At 38.8% G+C, this 19,005-nt stretch overlaps 1 protein-coding gene across 1 annotated transcript in view; it reads left to right on the top strand.

The window, feature by feature from the left end:
- GPD1L (glycerol-3-phosphate dehydrogenase 1-like) overlaps positions 1-18,324 on the top strand; it is a 21,626-nt gene extending 3,302 nt beyond the window's left edge. The window contains exons 3-7 of the mRNA XM_009324171.1: positions 2,265-2,403; positions 3,553-3,665; positions 11,259-11,492; positions 11,905-12,011; positions 15,362-18,324. Of these exons, the coding sequence (XP_009322446.1) occupies positions 2,265-2,403; positions 3,553-3,665; positions 11,259-11,492; positions 11,905-12,011; positions 15,362-15,458 (690 nt within the window). The 3' untranslated portion in view covers positions 15,459-18,324. The remainder of the gene's footprint in view (positions 1-2,264; positions 2,404-3,552; positions 3,666-11,258; positions 11,493-11,904; positions 12,012-15,361) is intronic.
- Positions 18,325-19,005: the final 681 nt, after the last annotated feature.

Below are 19,005 nucleotides of genomic sequence, written 5' to 3'. Positions count from 1 at the left end.
GGAATGCATTCTTTCCTCTACTTTTGCAGCTTCTTTATGCATGCTGTTTTCATCAGTCGTATTTTTAGTGGTCTCATTATGCTCAATACTGATGCTATTAAAGTGGCTTGTGTTAACTTTGGCGGTGAAAGTGCAGTCCTGCTCTGAAAAATATCATTAGTGGGACGTCTTGTTTCTGTGCTTTCTAAATTGCCTGGCAAGTTAGCAGTGTGTCATCTTTTAGTCTTTTTTTCTTTTTCTTTTTTTGACAGTCTAATCTTCAAGCAGAGCCTAGCGTCTGATAATAAAACTGAGTCTTTGTGGAATAAAGACATTTGTCTGCTGGTTAATCTATGTTCCCATTGAAACATTTGCAGCTGTGTTGCTTTACATAAGTTCTGATCACTGATGTCTATGAAAACCTAACAAATCATTTTGTGGGTGTCGGGGGAGGAACCGTATACAACTTACGATGCAGTACAGCAGTGAGCACAGGAAGCAGGATAGGTGGAGGTTACCCAAAATACTCTTCAGGCAGCCTCAACATCAATCTCATTTTCATCTACCTGTATACAGGCCCCAGGGATTGCTCTGGCAAGCATGTCAGGATGCAAGCAATAAAACCACAGAATTGGACTTGCATTGCCTGGGGATCATTGCTGCCCAGTGGAAATTCCCGTGTTTGAGCCTTGGTTTTTGGGGGAGGGAGGAGTGTTTGTTTTTTCTCCTGTCATCTTGTCATTCAGTATTGGATTTAACTCTACAAGAAACAGGTGCAGCTCTCCTTGACTTTGTCAGAAGTTGCATCTGTTTCATAGCGGGGTTGAATTTGGCACCTAAGCCTCTCAGATCTCCTTTCACTTGGGTGAATAGTTGTTGTGTACATATTCACATTTTTGGAGTGGTTCCCAATGTGTGCATGGTTTTCTGTTTATTAGTTGCCTCCTTAGGAGGAAGGGCCTTACAGTTATTTTGTGGGGACATTTTTGACACTGTGAGGGAAAAATACAACATGTATATGTGTGCTTGCTTTCAGATTCTTTCTATATGGCTCATTAAAGATGAGAAAGCAGAGTTGTGCATCAAGTGATACAAATTGAAAAATAATGCAGAAATGCAAGCACTGTTGTCTGTAGTTTAATTGGCTGGTTTTATGCAGTCATATCTGCATGTCTTTTTATTGTACCATGTTATTTAAGGAATAGCACCTCTGATCTGTGGAAATGCAAGTTACTGCCTGCCTGAAATGTCACTACCAGCAACATATAAGTGTGTGTGTGTATATATATATGTGTATCTGAAAGTAGCAGAGGATCATTAAGTTGTAATTCAAAATTACCAATCCCCAAAAGTACCGAATCCCCGACATTAAAAATAGTGCTGTATAAAAGGTGGTATACTGTGGGAAAGAAAGACCGTTTCAGTACCTTGTCTGCCATGCCCCTGTTCTAAAAACTCAAAAGGAGTCTGCATTTAGCAGGCTAGGAGAAAAGGGTTTTGTGAGAAGAAAGTGGTCTCATTTGGAGTTCTTGGTTCAGGCAATTCAGGGTACCAGATTCTCTCCTCCATTGCAGCATTAATCTCTGCGGTGATCTTTTCTAAGGTCCTATTTCTGCCCCTACTTTCACGCTTTGTAAAGAGTGTGTTATAAATACAGATTAAAAATATCCTTAAAAGTTAAATTATTCTCAGTTGTTCAGCTTTCTACATATCTGTGAACAGCTGTTCCATTTGTAGTAGTATTCAAAATGATTAAACTGGGTTTATACTAGTAAACTGTTGTTGGTATTATACACAAGGGAATCTGTCTCTGATATTTCAGTTCAGATACCTCTTCACAAAACAAGTTATTGGGATGCCATTTTGTGAGTTTTGGTGCAATTTCAAATCCAAGTGCAGGCCTGATTCACAACTGATGGATTGGTGATGCTTCACTGGTTTTAGTAAGGATACACTGATAATAAGCAGCTGAGATTCTGAACTAACAAAGCTGAATATTCAGCACTTCTTAGAATCAGGTCTTCGAGCATGGAATAAAAACTGTTACCATCATCTAGAGTTTAGTCCTAATTCTTAAGGTGCTACCTCCTATGAAAAGAAGACAGCTTGGAGAGGTCACAACAATGGCAGAAGTTTCACTGGTAGCAAGTCTGTCATCCTTAGTCTCTATCTGAATAGGCCTTGTTGCAGTTCTCACCTGTGGACAAGACTAATTGTGATGTGCTTTCTTCTCTACTGTGTCTAATGAATGACTTTTTAGTAATTCCATTTGATGTTGGCTGCAGGGAATAGATGAAGGCCCGGAGGGACTCAAACTGATCTCTGACATTATTCGAGAGAAGATGGGAATAGACATCAGTGTGCTGATGGGAGCTAACATTGCCAATGAGGTGGCAGCAGAGAAATTCTGTGAAACCACAATAGGTACTGTTCCAAGTAATAAGAATGTTTAAAACATTCTCCTGTCCTCACAGTTGCACACCAAATAGCTCAAATTTTATTGTTTTCAACATTAGCTGGCTGTTACCAGAAACTGTTGGGTGGTTCTTATTTTAATGTTGAATTTTCTAGAATGTTTACACTTCCAAAAGTACTAGGACAATACCAGGAATAGAGGGAGAGGGAGGAGTGCACTTTTACCTAGTCTCACGAGGGTTGTGACCTTAGCAGGTGAAATACTAAGCATGCTGTTTGTCACCCTCCACATAACAAACTGCTTTATTTTAGTATGTGCTTAAGATTTTTTTTCGTGTGTCTGCATGGCTTTATATGGATAAATGATTATATATTCTGTACTCCAGCTCAGATGTTATGGTCACAGATAGTACCTTTATGCATGTTTGGGTTGTGGGTTTTTTTTTAAGGTATCACTATCTTATTTTAATTTCTCAAAATAATTAGTTCCCCCAAAAACTAGACATGGTTTTTGTTCTGTGTTGATGTCTGCACACCTTTACAGCACAGAGATGTGCCTAGTCTTGGATTTCACAGTATCTAGATAGGCGCGTGTGTGTCATACACAGGTAGTCATACATAATAGCACAGAGTTCATGTTATTTTTTCAGTGTTAATTTTTACAGTTTTGTACATTTTTAGCTTTGTAACCTCTCATTAACAGCTTTTGCATTGAACTTATTTTTGAATGGTTGAATTACCTTTTAGTGCTTAGAAACATTTGTCAGTGGCAGCATGCTCAATTAATAAAACATCCTTGACATACCTTTATCAGTAGGTATTTTTCTGGAATGCAGGCTTTAAAAATAATTGGTAGAATTGCACCTGATATTTTTTTAATTCACTTTAAAAAAAGGGTATAGAGAATTAGTGGAATTGTTATTTAGAATCTGTTGCTGAGCAGACAATGAATTATGAAGAAGCCCAGAGTAACTCAGTGCAGAGCTTTTAAGTGTGATGTAGACATGTCCTTAGTCGCTTAAAACAGGAGTCTGATTAGGACGAAGACAGAACCACCTTATCTCTGCTTTTAAGTATTTTGGCTTGCACAGGAAAGGCTAAATAACACCCAAATAAATTATTCATTTTTTAGCCTTCTTTCTCTCTCTCTCTCAACAGGCAGCAAAATCTTGGAAAATGGCCTTATCTTCAAAGAACTCCTGCAGACTCCAAACTTCCGAATAACTGTAGTAGACGATGCAGATACAGTTGAGCTTTGTGGTGCTCTGAAGGTAAGATTAACAGGCTGCAGTTGGTACATAGATGGAACGGTGATCCTTGTAGAAAAAAGAGGGTATTTTCATTTAAAGAATTAGGTTTATTGTGCTTTATACAATATATAAAACTGCTACATAACATTTCCGGAAGAATGAGATGGGAAATTAGGGAGCAGCATGTTCTGATAGTTGGCTTTTAGACCCTTGTCTCACCATCTCCCAAGTTCTCTTTCTACATCTTTCACGTCGTTTACACGCAGTCATGAAACAAGTGTTGATTTCATCTGACTGGTCAACGTATTTCTAAATCCATTTTAGTTCCCTTTTTCTTTTTGCAACAGTGTGTTCACAAAAAGAAAGGGAGAAAGAAGTTGGCATTAATCCTTTGTGTCTGTTGACAAAACTATTCCCCTCTTCATTGACTTACACAATGTGAGCACTCATATTTTGTGGACATGCGCTGCATAAGGTTTGTGTGGATAACCACATACAGAAATGACCCAAATAGGAAAAAAGTTATTTTGGACAGTTACTCATCTGGAATTTTTTTGGTAACAAAATTGATGCTGACAGGAAGCAAAGGCTAGCTTAAACATATTCTTATTGCTGTTTTTTTTCAGGTTAATTTACAGGCCATTTGTGAAAGGAAGGCATTAGTTGCTCGGCACCCTGGCCAATAGTACTGTAGTTCACGTTGTCTGATATCTATCATGGAAGCATTTCTGATGGGTGTAGTGGTTTAGTAGATAATTTGGCTTTTTTATTTTTTATGTTTTGGATAATTATTTTGTATTGCTTTGTTGTCTCTTTTGAAATTATGTGTAAACTACACCATTCACCTGCAAAGCTACCAAGCCAATGAATGATGTCTTTAAGCTAAGGAGTTCTGATTCCTGCTCAGCGGGAAGTAAATTGATAGCTATAATAACATAATTTTTGGCATACTGGTTTTCTTGCTAATTTTGTCTAGAGAGCTGTCACACTGGAAGTTCTGAGAAGGAAGAGGTCATGGGTCTGTGCACTGGGCTAACGGGATACACTTTGGTGTAACATGCTTTGGAGTTACTGTATTTATAGCAATTTCTCAAGATTGTGGAGCTCATAATTTGGCTCCACAGCCATTGCTTTAAAATGCTGTGGTGATGTGGAAGGTTAGCAGGAGAGAAATCCCTGTGTATAGACCTATGAAATTAGTCAGAGTTTTACAGATTTATTTTTCTTTGAAATCTGCTCAGCCTGATGTTTTCTGGCTAGCTTAAGTTCTTGCTTGATAGAGGAGTTCTGTCCTGGATAATTTTTATTCCAGACAAATCTCATGAAAGGGCGCTAGAGATGAGCGTGCCCATCAAACTGAGCAGCTAGTCAGCAGACACTGAAACTCCACTGTAAAGGTCCAAGTCAGGCAAGATACCAGTATCTCTTTGGAAGTGCAGAAGAATTTACATAAATTGTTGTTCTTGACCTGGAAAGATACTGAGGTGAAACTTGTGTATTTTCTTCGTAGCCTGGTTTTGTTCCTTCCCCCTGCTTCATTATTCATCATGCATCCTGCAGACTGAACGCTCTAGTTGCATTTCTAAAAAGCTGTATATATTCTGTATGCTCTGGTCATTTGGTTTTGATTGCAGTACATTTTGTTAACTGAGTTGAGACTTCCAAAGAAATGCATAGTATGAGCGCCAAACAAAAAGCTAATTAAGGTTAGATTAACTTGTTTAAAAATACTATGGATTTCTTGCCTGATTAAAAAGCATGAACTGGTATAAAGTGGCATAGATTAGTCATGCTAATATAGGTGATGTTTTTTAAACAAACAACTCTTCCTTAATCACAAAGAAAATTTTATTAAAATTGTATTTTTAAAAGTAATTTTTCATTTAAAACCCTTTCTTGTTTAATCCTAAATCTTGTGCTGACAGCATGTAAATAATTTCCTGAGCTGTTTTTAAATCGAACGTTGCAAAATTTTGTTAATGCATTGTGAACATGTATGCCTCTGAAAGAAATTGAAGCAGCTAAAATTAGAGATGGGTATGTTTTTATTGCTTATGCAAAGCAAAATGCAAAGCTTAGATGTGAATAGTGAAAGGTAAACTTGAGCTTTTTTTCTTAGAAATTGTACATTCTTATTAGGAGAATTGTTTGCTAAGGGTAACAACAAGCATTTTGCTTTTTTATGATTAATTTGATAATCTTTGTAATAAAAAATGTGAATGTTTTTAGGGAAAAATCTAAAGTGTAGGTTCTGTCAGCTGACAGTTACTTTATTAAACTTGGCAAGTTACTTCATGAAGAAATAGTAAAAGTTAGCATTATTTAACTTGCTGGAAGGAGGAAATTCCTATTTCAGAAGATGGCAGTGTCGTGTTGTGTGAAGAGATGGGTGTAAAAAGAGGGGTTTTACTCTCTTTCTATAGCAGTGCCAATTCAAAATGTCAGCAGTGTCACTGCAAACTACAGCTTAGAGGACAGAAGTAAGCAGGCACACATGCCAGTCCAGACTGTCTTTTTGGATGTGGAAATAGTAAAAGTAACTCCTGTATTGGTATGTAAAGGGTGAGAAATACTACACTATGAGAAATAGTATATTCTCCCAGCTTCTGCATTTTTCTATAAATACCAGCTTGGGAAAAGGACACTTTTCTGGTATTTCTGGCATAATAGACTAGATCTTATTAAAAGTCTAAACTTACCTTGCTCTTCATTTCTGCAAGCCTTTCTAAGCAGGGAAGATTTTCAATGTGGATGGTTGCCTAAAGGCTGGGAAAAAATACAGAAGGGTAACAGAGAGTGCTCTGAGCACAGCTTTCCCTTACAATAATGATAATTTTAGGTTTGAAATTTGTTTTTTGAAGCATATTTGAATTCAGACTGTAATAATAGGTATTGCAGCTGGGTGATCATGAAAGAACATGTGCTTGATTGCTATTTATATACATATATATGCCTATATGTATTGAACATCCACGTCACTTACTGTATTTATTTTTTGTGACAATGGGCTGATGGAGATGGACTGAAGTATAGAAATCAGTGCAGTGAAACTGCAGTCTTGCATCAGCTTGGAGACTGGCTGAATAGGCAATGGCAGTCACTTTACAAAATCTGATGATACTGAGGAAGAACAGCTGTCTACAATAACTTAATTGGCTGTAGGAACAAAAAGTGCTTGGCATGTTCTTCTCTATCAGGATATTTTTCTTTTGAGGACTGAAGCACATTTCACGTTATTTGTTGACCTTTTCTAAGGGTTGATGTCAGAAATTAACAAACTTCAGGTTTGGATAGTTCAGTTTCAAGGTGTCCAGTTGGCTTTACAGGCAGCCTGACTCAAGGCCACCTACAAGTTCCAGCTGCCATGTGCCAGACAATGAAGGGGCCTTCCTAGGAGCTGCTTAAAGGTTATGACACCACTGTAAGAGTAGTATGTGCAGCTACGCATACATATGGACGTGCTCCTGGGTGCTGATGGATGTGATACTGCACAGTAGCATAGACCCAAGGTCATCACCTCTGAGGTGTCCTTAGAGTCCTTCCTGCCTGTGCCAGTGTGTGGTCTTACAATCAAACAGCACAGACATGAGGCAAGGCTGAGCTGGTGTATGAACCTAGCAGCATACTTGAGAGGCAATACAAACGTTGGTAGCTGCATTCTTGGGTGTAAACTGTACTGGAATCACTTACCCAGTGCAGTGGTGACGGGGGGGGTGTGAGGGAAGGAGAAGTGAGAATCTAATCTCTGGATATGGCAAAATGGCCATGCTCCAGCTGCCTGATATATTTGTTCAGGGATCTGGAGGGTTAAACTCCCTCAAGTGGCAGCAGCCAAGGACCGAGACGGAGGTGACAGTTACTGTAGGAAGGAGAAGGAGCAGCAGCTGTCGTTGCCTTTCAGGTTGCTTCATGCCCATCTCTAGATTTTATGGCTCCAGCTTAGCTTTAAGCAAAGAAGTATAACGATGATTTATTGTTTACCAGGTTATGTAACCCAGCATTATTCCGTACAAAGGTGGTCCTGCAAAGTGTGTTTATGGCAGTCACTGTTGGATAGTCAGTCTAGGTACTGTAGAAGTTGATTGTGGTAATTACTCTTTCCTGAGATTAAGTGGAAATGAAATCCATTATTTACATTCAAGTTTGCCAGGAGCAAGCAAGCAGTTTATACTTAACCTCTCTGACAGTCCTGCTGATACAGTCTTTGATTTGTTGAGTCTTCATTTGACCTCTCTCAGCCATGATGTGAAGCAAGGAGCTTCTCCAAGTTCATGTGTAAGTAGGGAGGAAAGCAGGCTGTGCTGAGCTGTGACAGTACCTCAAGGAAGGCTGGATGTCCCAGGTGAATTAACATTTCTGCTTAGTTCTCTAATGATCCATTTAATTATGGAGAGGTAATGGTTGCCTCAGAAATGGCCTCTGAAGCTGTCTTCATGACCACTCCACAAACTTATTGTAAACAGAGTAGGACTGTAAGTTGGATGTTTCCGAGCACTGACTGTGTAAGAGAATAATGTCAGCAAAGTCTGCAGTCCTGTTAACCTTGGTTCCTTGGTCATCTATTGACCTTGCATTTGTGACCTCTGGCATGTTTGCAGCAGGTCATGTGCAACTAAAAGACATTTCTTTTCATTCGCTCTGACACATACTGTGAGCACTGCGTGGCATCAACATTTCTTTTCTGGAGTATAACTTCACTATCCCAGTGATAAAATAACAGTCCAGTCCTTGCTCATGTTCTAGAATAACTAGGACTAGGACTAATGCCAGCTTCTGGATACCAGACCAGCTAAAGACTTGCCTGTTAGTGCAAAGTGGTTTAATAGCTTAAAACCATATGCAATATAAAAACACCCTGTGCATCTTGCTTACAGGATGCATGCTTTAATGTAAAAAGCTGTTAATGCCAAGATGGGGAAAATGTGTTTCCTCAAGCCTGAAGTGGTTTTGAGAGTTCTGAGTCTCTCCGGCCAAGAGGAACACTGTGTTGCAGTCATTTTGCGGTTGTTGTGACAGTATTTTTGAACCTTTGGAACAACAGGTTTGTCTCTAGGCTAAAGTCGTCCTTGCTTATTGGGCTCTCAGACCCCCATGTTGTGTATGCAAATACAGTCAGACTTTGAGCTCATGGAAACGCGGGCTCTCTCCTCTTGCACAAATGTATACCCACTGCATTTGCAGGAACTCTTGTAACTTCAGGTGTAGGCTTTGGCAGTGGCAGTGTTCAGGATCAACCATATCAGATACAGAAAGCTGTTTTGGCTGGGTAGGTATGCGATTCTCCCCCCACACCAGTGTGCTGCTCAAAGGATCGCTATAGTGCTAGTGACATTAGGCTCTTGTGTGTTACTTTGTGTTTTGCTAATGCATCTTCCTGAAACAAACTCAACTTAGTGCCTGCATCCAGAGATTTCAAGTACCAAGCTGCCTGTTCTGGTCTTGTCTTGGACAGAAAGATGACTCATTCTCAAGTTTTGTGAGATTTTTTTGTTGTTGTTTTGTTTTTAAAAGGAGTGGCTTATGTTTCAGTAAGGTATAACTTTCAATGTGGTATAATTCAGTTCTCTACAGAATATTAGACACGAGAGAGTTGTCATAGATTCTTAAAGGATTTAAATGAAACCAGATGGCAGAGCTTGTAAATTTATAGTTGTGGCCTGAGGGTTATGTAGACCAGGGTATAACAGTCTCCTAGGTGTGGGTGTGTGTTCTAGAGCGTAACCAGTTGTCTTGTTTCCTCATTATTTGCAAACTATGTGTAAGAACATACAATGGGGACATGGTACAAACGAGGAGCTTAGTGTTTCAGAGTTAGACTCACAGCTTCTCTTCTTCCCTACCCCATTTCCTCAGAAGTAACTAGTTTTGGTATTACTTGCTTAAAACAGTATTTCTGTTGCTCCAAAGACAAACATTGCAAAATAGACAACAAAATACCGTAGGCCAAATCATACTGTAAATTATGATCAGGTAGGTTGCTTGAAAGTGGAAAGGAAAGTCAAAGCAGGCAAAGTTGGAGGGAAGGCGAAGCTTTAGTATTGGAGTGTTCAAGAAGAACATGGAAAAAGCCCAGAGGTTGTTCAAAAATGTTTTTGTTTTTAGCTGAGTGCTAAACACTTGCAGACTTCATTTATGTGCAAATTCCATTTAAATGGGTTATCCTGTCTGAAAACTTCTCAAATACCTGTTTGACTTCCTCTTGCTTTGCCACCAAATGAACAAATATCGGAAGTCGGTCTGGGAGAGGCGTCCGATGACAACGTACCTTGACTGAATCATCACTGCCAAGATTTAAATCAAGATGATCTAAAGCACCAGCTTTAAAAGTCTGATCATCTTTTGCTGCTTCAGGTCTGATGCTGAGATATGTCTGCAATTTTTGAAGTCACCTTTAGACCTCAGCTAGCTGCTCAAAAAGCAATGACTCATCTTCTGACCTCATTTGATTGAGAGTCGCCTAGACATGACTGGCCACACAGCACTGCAGCTGCCTGCCGTTTTTGGTTCTTACAGTTCAAAAAACAAAACCAAACCAGCTGTTAATCTGCTTGTTGCTTTCATTAGCAACTTCTGACTGTTGCAGTTTCTTCAGCAACAGGTAAAGTTGGTTTGGTTGTTTGGGTTTTTTTCCCTGCATCAGGTGCTACATTAGGTGCCATAATGTTGGTTCTCCTGTGGTTTCTGTTGAGGTTGCTGTTGTTGCATGCAGAAGGGTATTACTACATCTATTGCTTCCTTGTTTGCTTTATCAGTATGTCAGAATTCCATCTCTTTTGGAGTGTTTTGGGTTTTGGTAGGGGTTTGGGGTTTCTTTTGGTAGGGGCAAACTAACCATGGCTAGTCTCTGACTCCCAGGCCAGAAAATAGCTTTCATAGTCACTTCACTCAAACATGTCTCAACTAATCTCTATGTTTGTAAACCAAAGAAGGGACTGTATAGCTGATTGTCCACAAAGAAACAGTACATTCTTTGTAGAAGGCTGTCACCAGGTCCAAGGAAAAAAAAAACAAACCCGACATTTTTTGCTTAGGAAAGGTCTTCCTGTGTCATGAACCTCTGGGAACCCTTGATTAACTATTACTGATATAGGAACTCTGCAAGCTCTGCATACTTAAAAGAGCTGAATACGATTAGCTTGGCTGAATTTGGTCCCTTAGCATATCAACATGGAAGTCAATAAATGTTTCTTAGATTCAGTATTACTTTAATCATAAAGAAAATATATGGATAAAAGGGCTGTGGGATGTCAGTCTAGCTTTACCCCTACCTCAGGGCAGGAACAGCTCAATCTAGATAAAACCTTGTTTGGGTGTGGTGTAACCTGGTTGTTCTTGAAGATAGTCAATAATAATAGCTCCACAGCCTCCGGGGCAACTTGTTCCAGAGCTTTAACTTGGAAATACTTAGTAATGTAAGACTTGTCATCTTTTTTTTTTTTTTTAAAGGTTATCCCATAAATCCCAAAACCAAAAAAACCCAAAACAATAACCTAGTCTTCCATTAATAAAGTACTTGCAGTTCTTAGGGACATCTGCATTCTGTCTTTTGGTGTCTTCTAGGATTCTGTAAGCAATAATTGACTCATTTCCCATTTGTTTTTCTCTTCTAATTAGAATATAGTGGCAGTAGGAGCTGGGTTCTGTGATGGCCTTTGCTGCGGTGACAATACCAAAGCTGCCGTTATTCGCCTTGGCCTAATGGAGATGATTGCCTTTGCCAGAATTTTTTGCAAAGGACAGGTGTCTACTGCCACTTTCCTGGAGAGCTGTGGAGTTGCTGATCTCATCACAACATGTTACGGTGGCCGGAATCGACGTGTAGCAGAAGCATTCGTTAAAACTGGAAAGGTACCTTATTCACAATGGGTGAAATCCATTGTTGCAAGTACTAGCACTCCTGGTTTGTTGGAGTATTAGTACAATTATCTGAGACATGCTAGCTGTACTGAGTGAGTACCCTTCTCTTTCCTCTCATTTTTGAGTGCGTTACAAGGTTAGAATGAGTGTAAAGGTGTTAAAAGGAAGGGTGATTAAAAAAAAAAAGCTGGAGGGATAACGTGTTGGGAGATGCAGATTTAAGGAGGAGACTATTTGCAAACAACAATATAGGAGAATATTATATATGCTTACTGAAGTACACTTTTGAGAAAGGAAGAACCCTCAGTAACATCTTGCTTTTTCCATCCAGATGATGTTGTCAGGCTTATGAAAACTTTATCATAGCTCTCCTTTTCTTCCTTCCCTCCCCCCCATTGTTTAGTCTATTGAAGAACTGGAGCAAGAAATGTTGAATGGTCAGAAACTGCAAGGACCACAGACTTCTGCAGAAGTGTATCGCATCCTCAAGCAGAAAGGAATGCTGGAAAAGTAAGTAAGAACAGATAAAGCAAGTTCCACATACCCCTTTTTAATCTCCATAACTCTTTTTCCATTTTTAGTCTTGATATCGTCATGAAGGTAATAGCCAAAAAGAACATCACTGTAATAAGAGTAGCTTAATCCCCAGTTAAATCACAGAGAGAAGTGAATAAAACCTCAAAATAATATTTCTTTAGATAGAGCTAATAGTGTGACATTAAATTTGTGAATGCCCTTCTGATTACAGAATGTATTATTGCCTCCTGCTATCATAGAAAAGCATAGCAGAGTGTGTTTTAACATGTGAAAAGAATAAAATACATGAAAATAGAAGCTGAGCTTCCTAAAGAGACTTGTGAAGAGGCTCTACAGCTCATTTCATAGTAGTAAATTCATTGCTTATCTCCAAGGAGAGGATCTTTGTTATTAAGGATCTGTATAGCTGATCAGCTGAATAGCGTCTGCTTCTATCCACGTGTATTCTAGCTTAGATACTGCAGTTCTCTTTCCTAACGTGACTTCCAGTTTGCTGTAGGATAAAACCTGCCATCTGCTTGTGTAGGTCAGTTTTTCTTTTGTGGTATGAAATTAAGCAGGTTGTCCTGGCTTGTTCATTTGTATTCAAGTCAGAACATGTATGATTCCTAAAGCCACATACACAGTTGTCTCCTTATGAGATTAAGGGATGCATTATCTTTATCTGTTCCTGTTCGTAGAGGAGGCAAAATCGGAAAATAACTGACTGCCAGTCAGAAGACCAAGCCTTGTTATTTTTTTCTTCCAAAGCAGTTTTTAAAGGCTAGTTTTAATGGATCAGCTGCATTAAGTTGCTTATTTTTTAACATTATCTTTGGGAGTAAGGCACCTAAGTCTGTTTCTGCAGTGTACAGTAATTAAGCTAACTGCAGAAAAAAATCTAATTAAAATGTTGGCTCCAGTCTTTGCTGTTTATGATTCCCTAAATGAGACAGGATGCTGTGTTTGGGTTTGGTTTTTTTGGTTGGTTGTTTTTTTCCCTGTTCTATCTTACAACAAATAGAGTGCATTATAGAAGACTTTGGATTGTGTTTTTAATGAAAGATATGAAAACAGAGAGTTGCTAATTTCTGTTTGGTATACCAACACGTATGTGTCAGTTCTTCATAAAAGGTCTCATTCAACAAGACTTTTGAAAGCAACTTTCAAAGTGTTTTTTGAAAACTCTCTTGCTACTGCTTTAAAACACAAACCACAGTAAAACAGCCATGGTTTCAAAGTGAAGAGGTAAGAGTCTAGTAAGAGTAAAATTTCATACTCTCATCCTACAAAAAGAGTCCCAAGGCTACGCAGAAATATGCAAAAGTCAAAGTTCAGTAGAAGAGCCTTGGTAGCAGGGTTGATGCCTATTGATATTTACAGTGCAATTAGTCTTTTCATTTCAACAGCTGTAGAACTAGCCCTCTTAATGTGCTCAGACGTAAGATGCATTTGGAGTTTGCTGGCCATGAGCCTGCAGTCAGCCTTGATTTTGCTTTCCTCATGTGAAGTGTGGCAGACCTGTGCGCAGCAGAGTAATGTTCTCTGTGATAAACAGCAAGACTTAGGTATCAAGATGTGGTTTGTAGTAGTGGTACTTCTTCTCTGAGAAGTAACTGCTAGTACTGTATCTAAAGCTGTGTGAAACTTGATTTTGCTTCAGAAGGTTCACGTGTTTTGTGGCTGCCTCTAGTAAAATCTCACATAGGCATAACAAATTTTATTTTAGTGCCTACATTTAAGTTTTTACAGTAAAAGCAAATTCAGCCCCCCCAGCCCAATATATTATACAAAGTGAGTGATAAGTGAGGCATGTTACACATTTGCATTTATTACATTTTTTTCTGCATATTTCCTAGTAAGGGTTTTGCAACCTAAACAGTTGTAGCGTTGGATTTGAAAGAGCAGCTATGTGGCTATATGCTAATTTTGGTTCCACCAATGAAATAAAAACAAAAATCAAGTCAGCTGGATTGAAGTGAGGTAGTTTTTGCTATTGCTGCTGTTTCTGTCCCACAAAAATAAACCAAAAGAAATGGACATGCATTCATAGCAGGACATTAAAATGTTTCAGATAATTCAAAATGTAGCATTTCAGTTTTAAGCACTTGTAATAAAAGCCGTAGAAACAATGGACTAAATTCACAAGCATGTCCACTCCCCCACTTTTTTCCCCCAGTAATGCAAAGTATTGCATTCAGCCAAGTACAAATCTTGTATCTGCCCCTGAGAATGCAGTAGTCACCATGCTCTAATGGTAGTCCTGAATGGCTCGTGGCTTCTCTTGTGACCTCTGGTTCGCTTTGAGGAGTCTAGTTCAGAGCTATATAGCGATACCAGAGTTACCTCAGTATAACACGTGCTAGCAGAGCGTATGGGCAAACATATACGGTGCTCAGGACTGGTTGGGGGTTCTGCTCAATGCTGCATTTCTGCATTACAGATAAACTTTAGAGTCACTGATGGGGGCCGCTTTCCTGAGGAGAAAGTCTTAGTCCAGATGTACTCTGAATCACTCAGAAGTTAACTATTTCACCATCTCCAATGCTCCTTATTTTTTATTTCAGTCAAAATAATGTAGTGTGTTTGGTCAAAATTTATCAATATAAAAAGCCACACTGAAATGGCATATTTATTCTAGTGAACAGATAATTAATCCCTAAAATTCACCAGGCTCTGTATGAAAATGGGACTTGTCTGGCTGTCACTGTCTAGGATGGACAGAAAGCAAATATAAATTTCTGTAAAGCATCTTGGCTGTAAGAAGCCTTCAGATTATCAGAGAAGCCTGAATAATTTGACGGTTGTTGGAAATGTGGCCAATTTAAAAAAGAAAAAAAGAGGAGATAGAATTTAGTGTTTCAAAATCCACATTTAATTTTGGACTCTTATTAAAAACTTGACCTTCAGTTTCTTCTTGAGTCTCTTTGTGTCATGTTCTGCAATTGTATTATCAAGTTATTGCTCAGAGATAATGCATAACTGATGTGCCAGTCATCCTTTTTAACCATAGATGAGTAGTGCTGTAAGAATGTCAAGGAAAAATGCGAGTGTTTTTAATTTTTTAGATCACTTAATGGTTGTGCCATACATAATGAATGTTGCAGACTCCATTATAGCTAGCTAGGCTTCTGAGAGTGACTCATTTTAGAGATGCATGCAGGTTCTGTATTTATCTAGTGCTTTTCAGCCTGGTGTTAGCGCTTGACAAATACTGAAAGAAATTGATTTTTCAGTCTCTCTCTTTCTCCTCCCTCTCCTCGCCCCATTTTATTTCTTTCATTTAAGAAAATGTTACAGAATAAACTTAGGCTGCATTTGCTTTCCCCACCCTGTTTCCTCAGGTTTCCACTGTTCACTGCTGTGTATCAAATCTGCTATGAAGGGAAGCCTGTCAGAGAGATGATATCCTGCCTTCAAAGTCATCCGGAGCACATATAAAATCAATCAGGCCATCGTACTAATGCAGCTTTCTGCCTTTCAAATTTATATCTGGGTTCAGGTGGATGTATCGTTAAGCGTCGTTCAAAGCTGCTCACTAGGCAACAGTAACAACATGAATGTCTCTGAATGGGTATTGTTTTTTGTTTTACAGCCTAGTTTGACATAGCATGCAGTGTTGGCTTGGTGATTGTCGTTTTACTGGCTAAAATACAACTGTTTTAAGATGCGCAATGCAAAAGTTGCACTACATATCTAGTGTATATACACAAGTGTACTTTGTGTGTGTTCCTACACCGTAAAACACAATGTTTTGTTGTCTCTTATTAAAGCCTAGTCCAAAATCCACTGGACGCCATGGGAAGAATCCCACTGGTTTTGATGGAGACTGAATCAAGCCTGTAACCTTGAAATATTAGGAGTCTTTCTATTAGAACTTGGTTTTATTCTGCATACACATTGAAATTTTAACATTTTGCGTGTTTATGATTGTATTAATTTAAGCAATATTAATGCAAAACAAGTGGTAGCAGTTATTCAGGGGGCTACAGGAACATTTTAATTAACTCTGGTGAAGAATATTTTGATTTTTGAAAGTCTTTAAAACTGTCAGACTATTTTGAAACCAATTTCTAAGTGAATTTAAAGTTTTTAATTACACTGTTTTAAATGGAATATGCTAGAGGGGGATCACTACCTCCCCTTCTATTTTTTAATCCTTGCATTTTTGTATTTCTCTGTTTCTCCCTTGCTGTTCCCAGGAGTTAGGCTCTTCTAGAATCCCATTCCCCCAAACAAGTGGGAGATGTTGACCTGGGGATTCTGAACCCTGGAGCCTAGGATCCATTTTAGTGTTGTACCTGTGGTCGTTCTTCACTGGTATTGTTTGGTGGGTGGGGAAGGATACTCTTGGGTATCCATTGCTCCAAATTGTCATGCTGTGTTTCTAGCTTAACCATCAGCTACAAAGTGTTGCACTCCACACAAACACTCCAAAGAATGGGGAATTCCCTGTAGATCATGCTTGTGTTGTCAAAAGGGTTATGTGCCAGTATGCTGACTGCATTCATTTCAGTGCCTGCCAGTGACTGACACGTCAACTGGCCTGTAGCCCTGAACCAGCCTCGCCAGAGGAATGATGAATTCTGAAGTTACTCTTTCACTGGACAAAACTTTAATGGGTGCTGGATCAAGACGTTTATGACCAATCTCCCAGAAATCTTCTCAAAGCTTTTTATTCCCCAGGTATCTCAACTAGTTTTTTTTCAGGCACCTTTGCTTTATCAGGGAGGTTAATTTTAGTTATTATTGGAAAATTTGTGATTTTATGGAGTTTGGGGGTGGGCTTAGCTTGGTTGGGGTGGCTTTGATTTTTTTTTTTTTTGTAAGAAGGTTGATGCAAGAGAGGATAGAGAAATGAAATCTGTCTTGCTTTTCTTGTATACTAAACTGTAATTTTTTTGGGTAAAATATATGCTAGGTACATAAAGAGTGGACTCATTCTTGCAGCTGGAAGACAAGGGTTAGAAGACAATTCTGCTCTGAATATCCACTCCAAGCTTCTGAGCAGTATCAGAACTGTTGTTCACTGTTCTCGGTGATGTTTTTAGACCAGAAATCATCAGCACAAACCCATCCTGACACTTTAAGTTGTCATTCGAAACTTGCTAAAACAAAGGGGATGCCTGGAAATAATTGTCATACTTGCTTAAGCAGCCTGGGTTACTCTGAAATAGGCGAGCATTGGGGCAGCTTTGTATAGACAGGAAGACGCTTCAGCTCAGGGGTACCATTTCTTGTGCTCCTATAATGTTTTGCATTAATTTTTGGAAGATCTCGTGAATGTCCTCAGATATTCAGGGATGTGAAAAGTTATTTTGCCTTATTACTGATTTAGTGCTAAACATAACAGATAATGGCCAGAAGTTAAGTAATATCAGATGTCTGTGGCAATTGAGGAAGGAAATCACTGGTAGAGCTGACTTGGAGTAAGCACTCTGCTTAGACAATTAACAGGATGTTTTAAGATTGGAAGCACTAACGCACACATGGAGCGTACACTCCTCATTACTGCATAACTTTCGGTGTGTCTGCTTATGCTTTGTCTTGTTTTTTTAAATACCAAGCTGATTGGCTTTGCCTTTATATGTGTGTATGTACATGTATATATAAACTTCTTTTTACATGCAGTATGTAGAACAGTAGCATTTTGTAAGATACATAAAGGGCTATATGAGCTAAATGTGGTAAATTAATATATATATTTTAAGAGTATTTCTTTATTATTCCAATACTACTTCTACCACTGAAACCCCAAAATCTTAATTGTTCTTGTTTTGTACAGAAGCCTATTCTAAGGCAAATCCAGAGAAAAGGTTTTTATGGAATTCTTTGCTCCACTCTGTAATGATATTCTTTTTTTTCAGACAAAAAGTGAGGTTTCAGTAACTAAAATAATTTATTTAAATTTCTATGGATACTTCACCATTTGTATTTGGTTTTTAGTGCTTGAGAACATTCAGCTTGGTGATAGATATTTTTCCCCCACTAATATTTACTGCTCATTAAAAGAGTGTGATATGATACTGGAACTGAATGATTAGAATCCTGTTCTACAAACACTGTTTTGCCTAGTACTGAGATGGTCTTACTGAAAACATTAACCCCTGTGTAAGGTTTTTGCATACAAGGTCGTAAATTTGTAACTCGTTCTTGGATTTATGAACATTAATTACTAAGGGAGGCATTATCTTCTAATGATACATACTCCGCTTGCCCTAGAGGTGTGTACTGATTTTGTTTAAAGATTGCGAATATATACCCATTTGAAGAGTTAGTACAAATAAACATTTTTGTCTTGGGAATCACTTTGGTTTCTGTTGTCTCATTTTACATGACTTGCGATTAATATTTTATTCACTTGATGGAATGTAGGTTTTTATGGCTATGGTATGTAATGATAGCAGATGTGAGATTGCCATGCAAGACCTTAAATTTTAAAAAGAGCTGTTTGACATCCAGATGTCAGCATTTTCATTTTTGTCCATTAGTGAAACAATTTCAATGAAAACAGTGTCTTTGACCTCTGAAACAGGTTCTTGTCTTCAGTTCCTTGAGTTGCTGGGTGAGCCACTGGAGGGCACTGGTGGGTAAGTGACCAATTCCGCTTGCTCTGCAGTTACTTTTCTTCCCATTCATTTCTGAATTACCTTAGGTTTCTGTATGACCGCAGCTGTCTCACGCTGTGTTCCTTGCATTCGGAGATGGTTATAGTTCAGCACCAGATGCACGTGTTGTAGATTCACAGAGAACGAGCTTGCTATAAAACACCCAACACCTTATTACCTCTGCCCAAGGCCCTGCCGTGCCTGTTGTCTAAGACCCTCCCAGTACAGGCCAACAGTCGCTACCTCAGCTCTTGGACAATATGGGCTGTGAGATCTTTCAGCATCACTTGGGGTCCTGTAATGTGCATCCAGCAATGCTTGTTTCTGTCGCATCTTGGAAGTTGCAAGAGCCTGGAAAATGATGAGAGCACATTGTGCTC

The sequence above is a fragment of the Pygoscelis adeliae genome, unplaced genomic scaffold (genome assembly GCF_000699105.1).
Source record: "Pygoscelis adeliae isolate BGI_AS28 unplaced genomic scaffold, ASM69910v1 Scaffold25, whole genome shotgun sequence".
Taxonomy (NCBI): Eukaryota; Metazoa; Chordata; class Aves; order Sphenisciformes; family Spheniscidae; genus Pygoscelis; species Pygoscelis adeliae.
The sequence above is the reverse complement of the archived record's forward strand: the minus strand, read 5'-3'. Positions and strand labels throughout refer to the sequence as shown.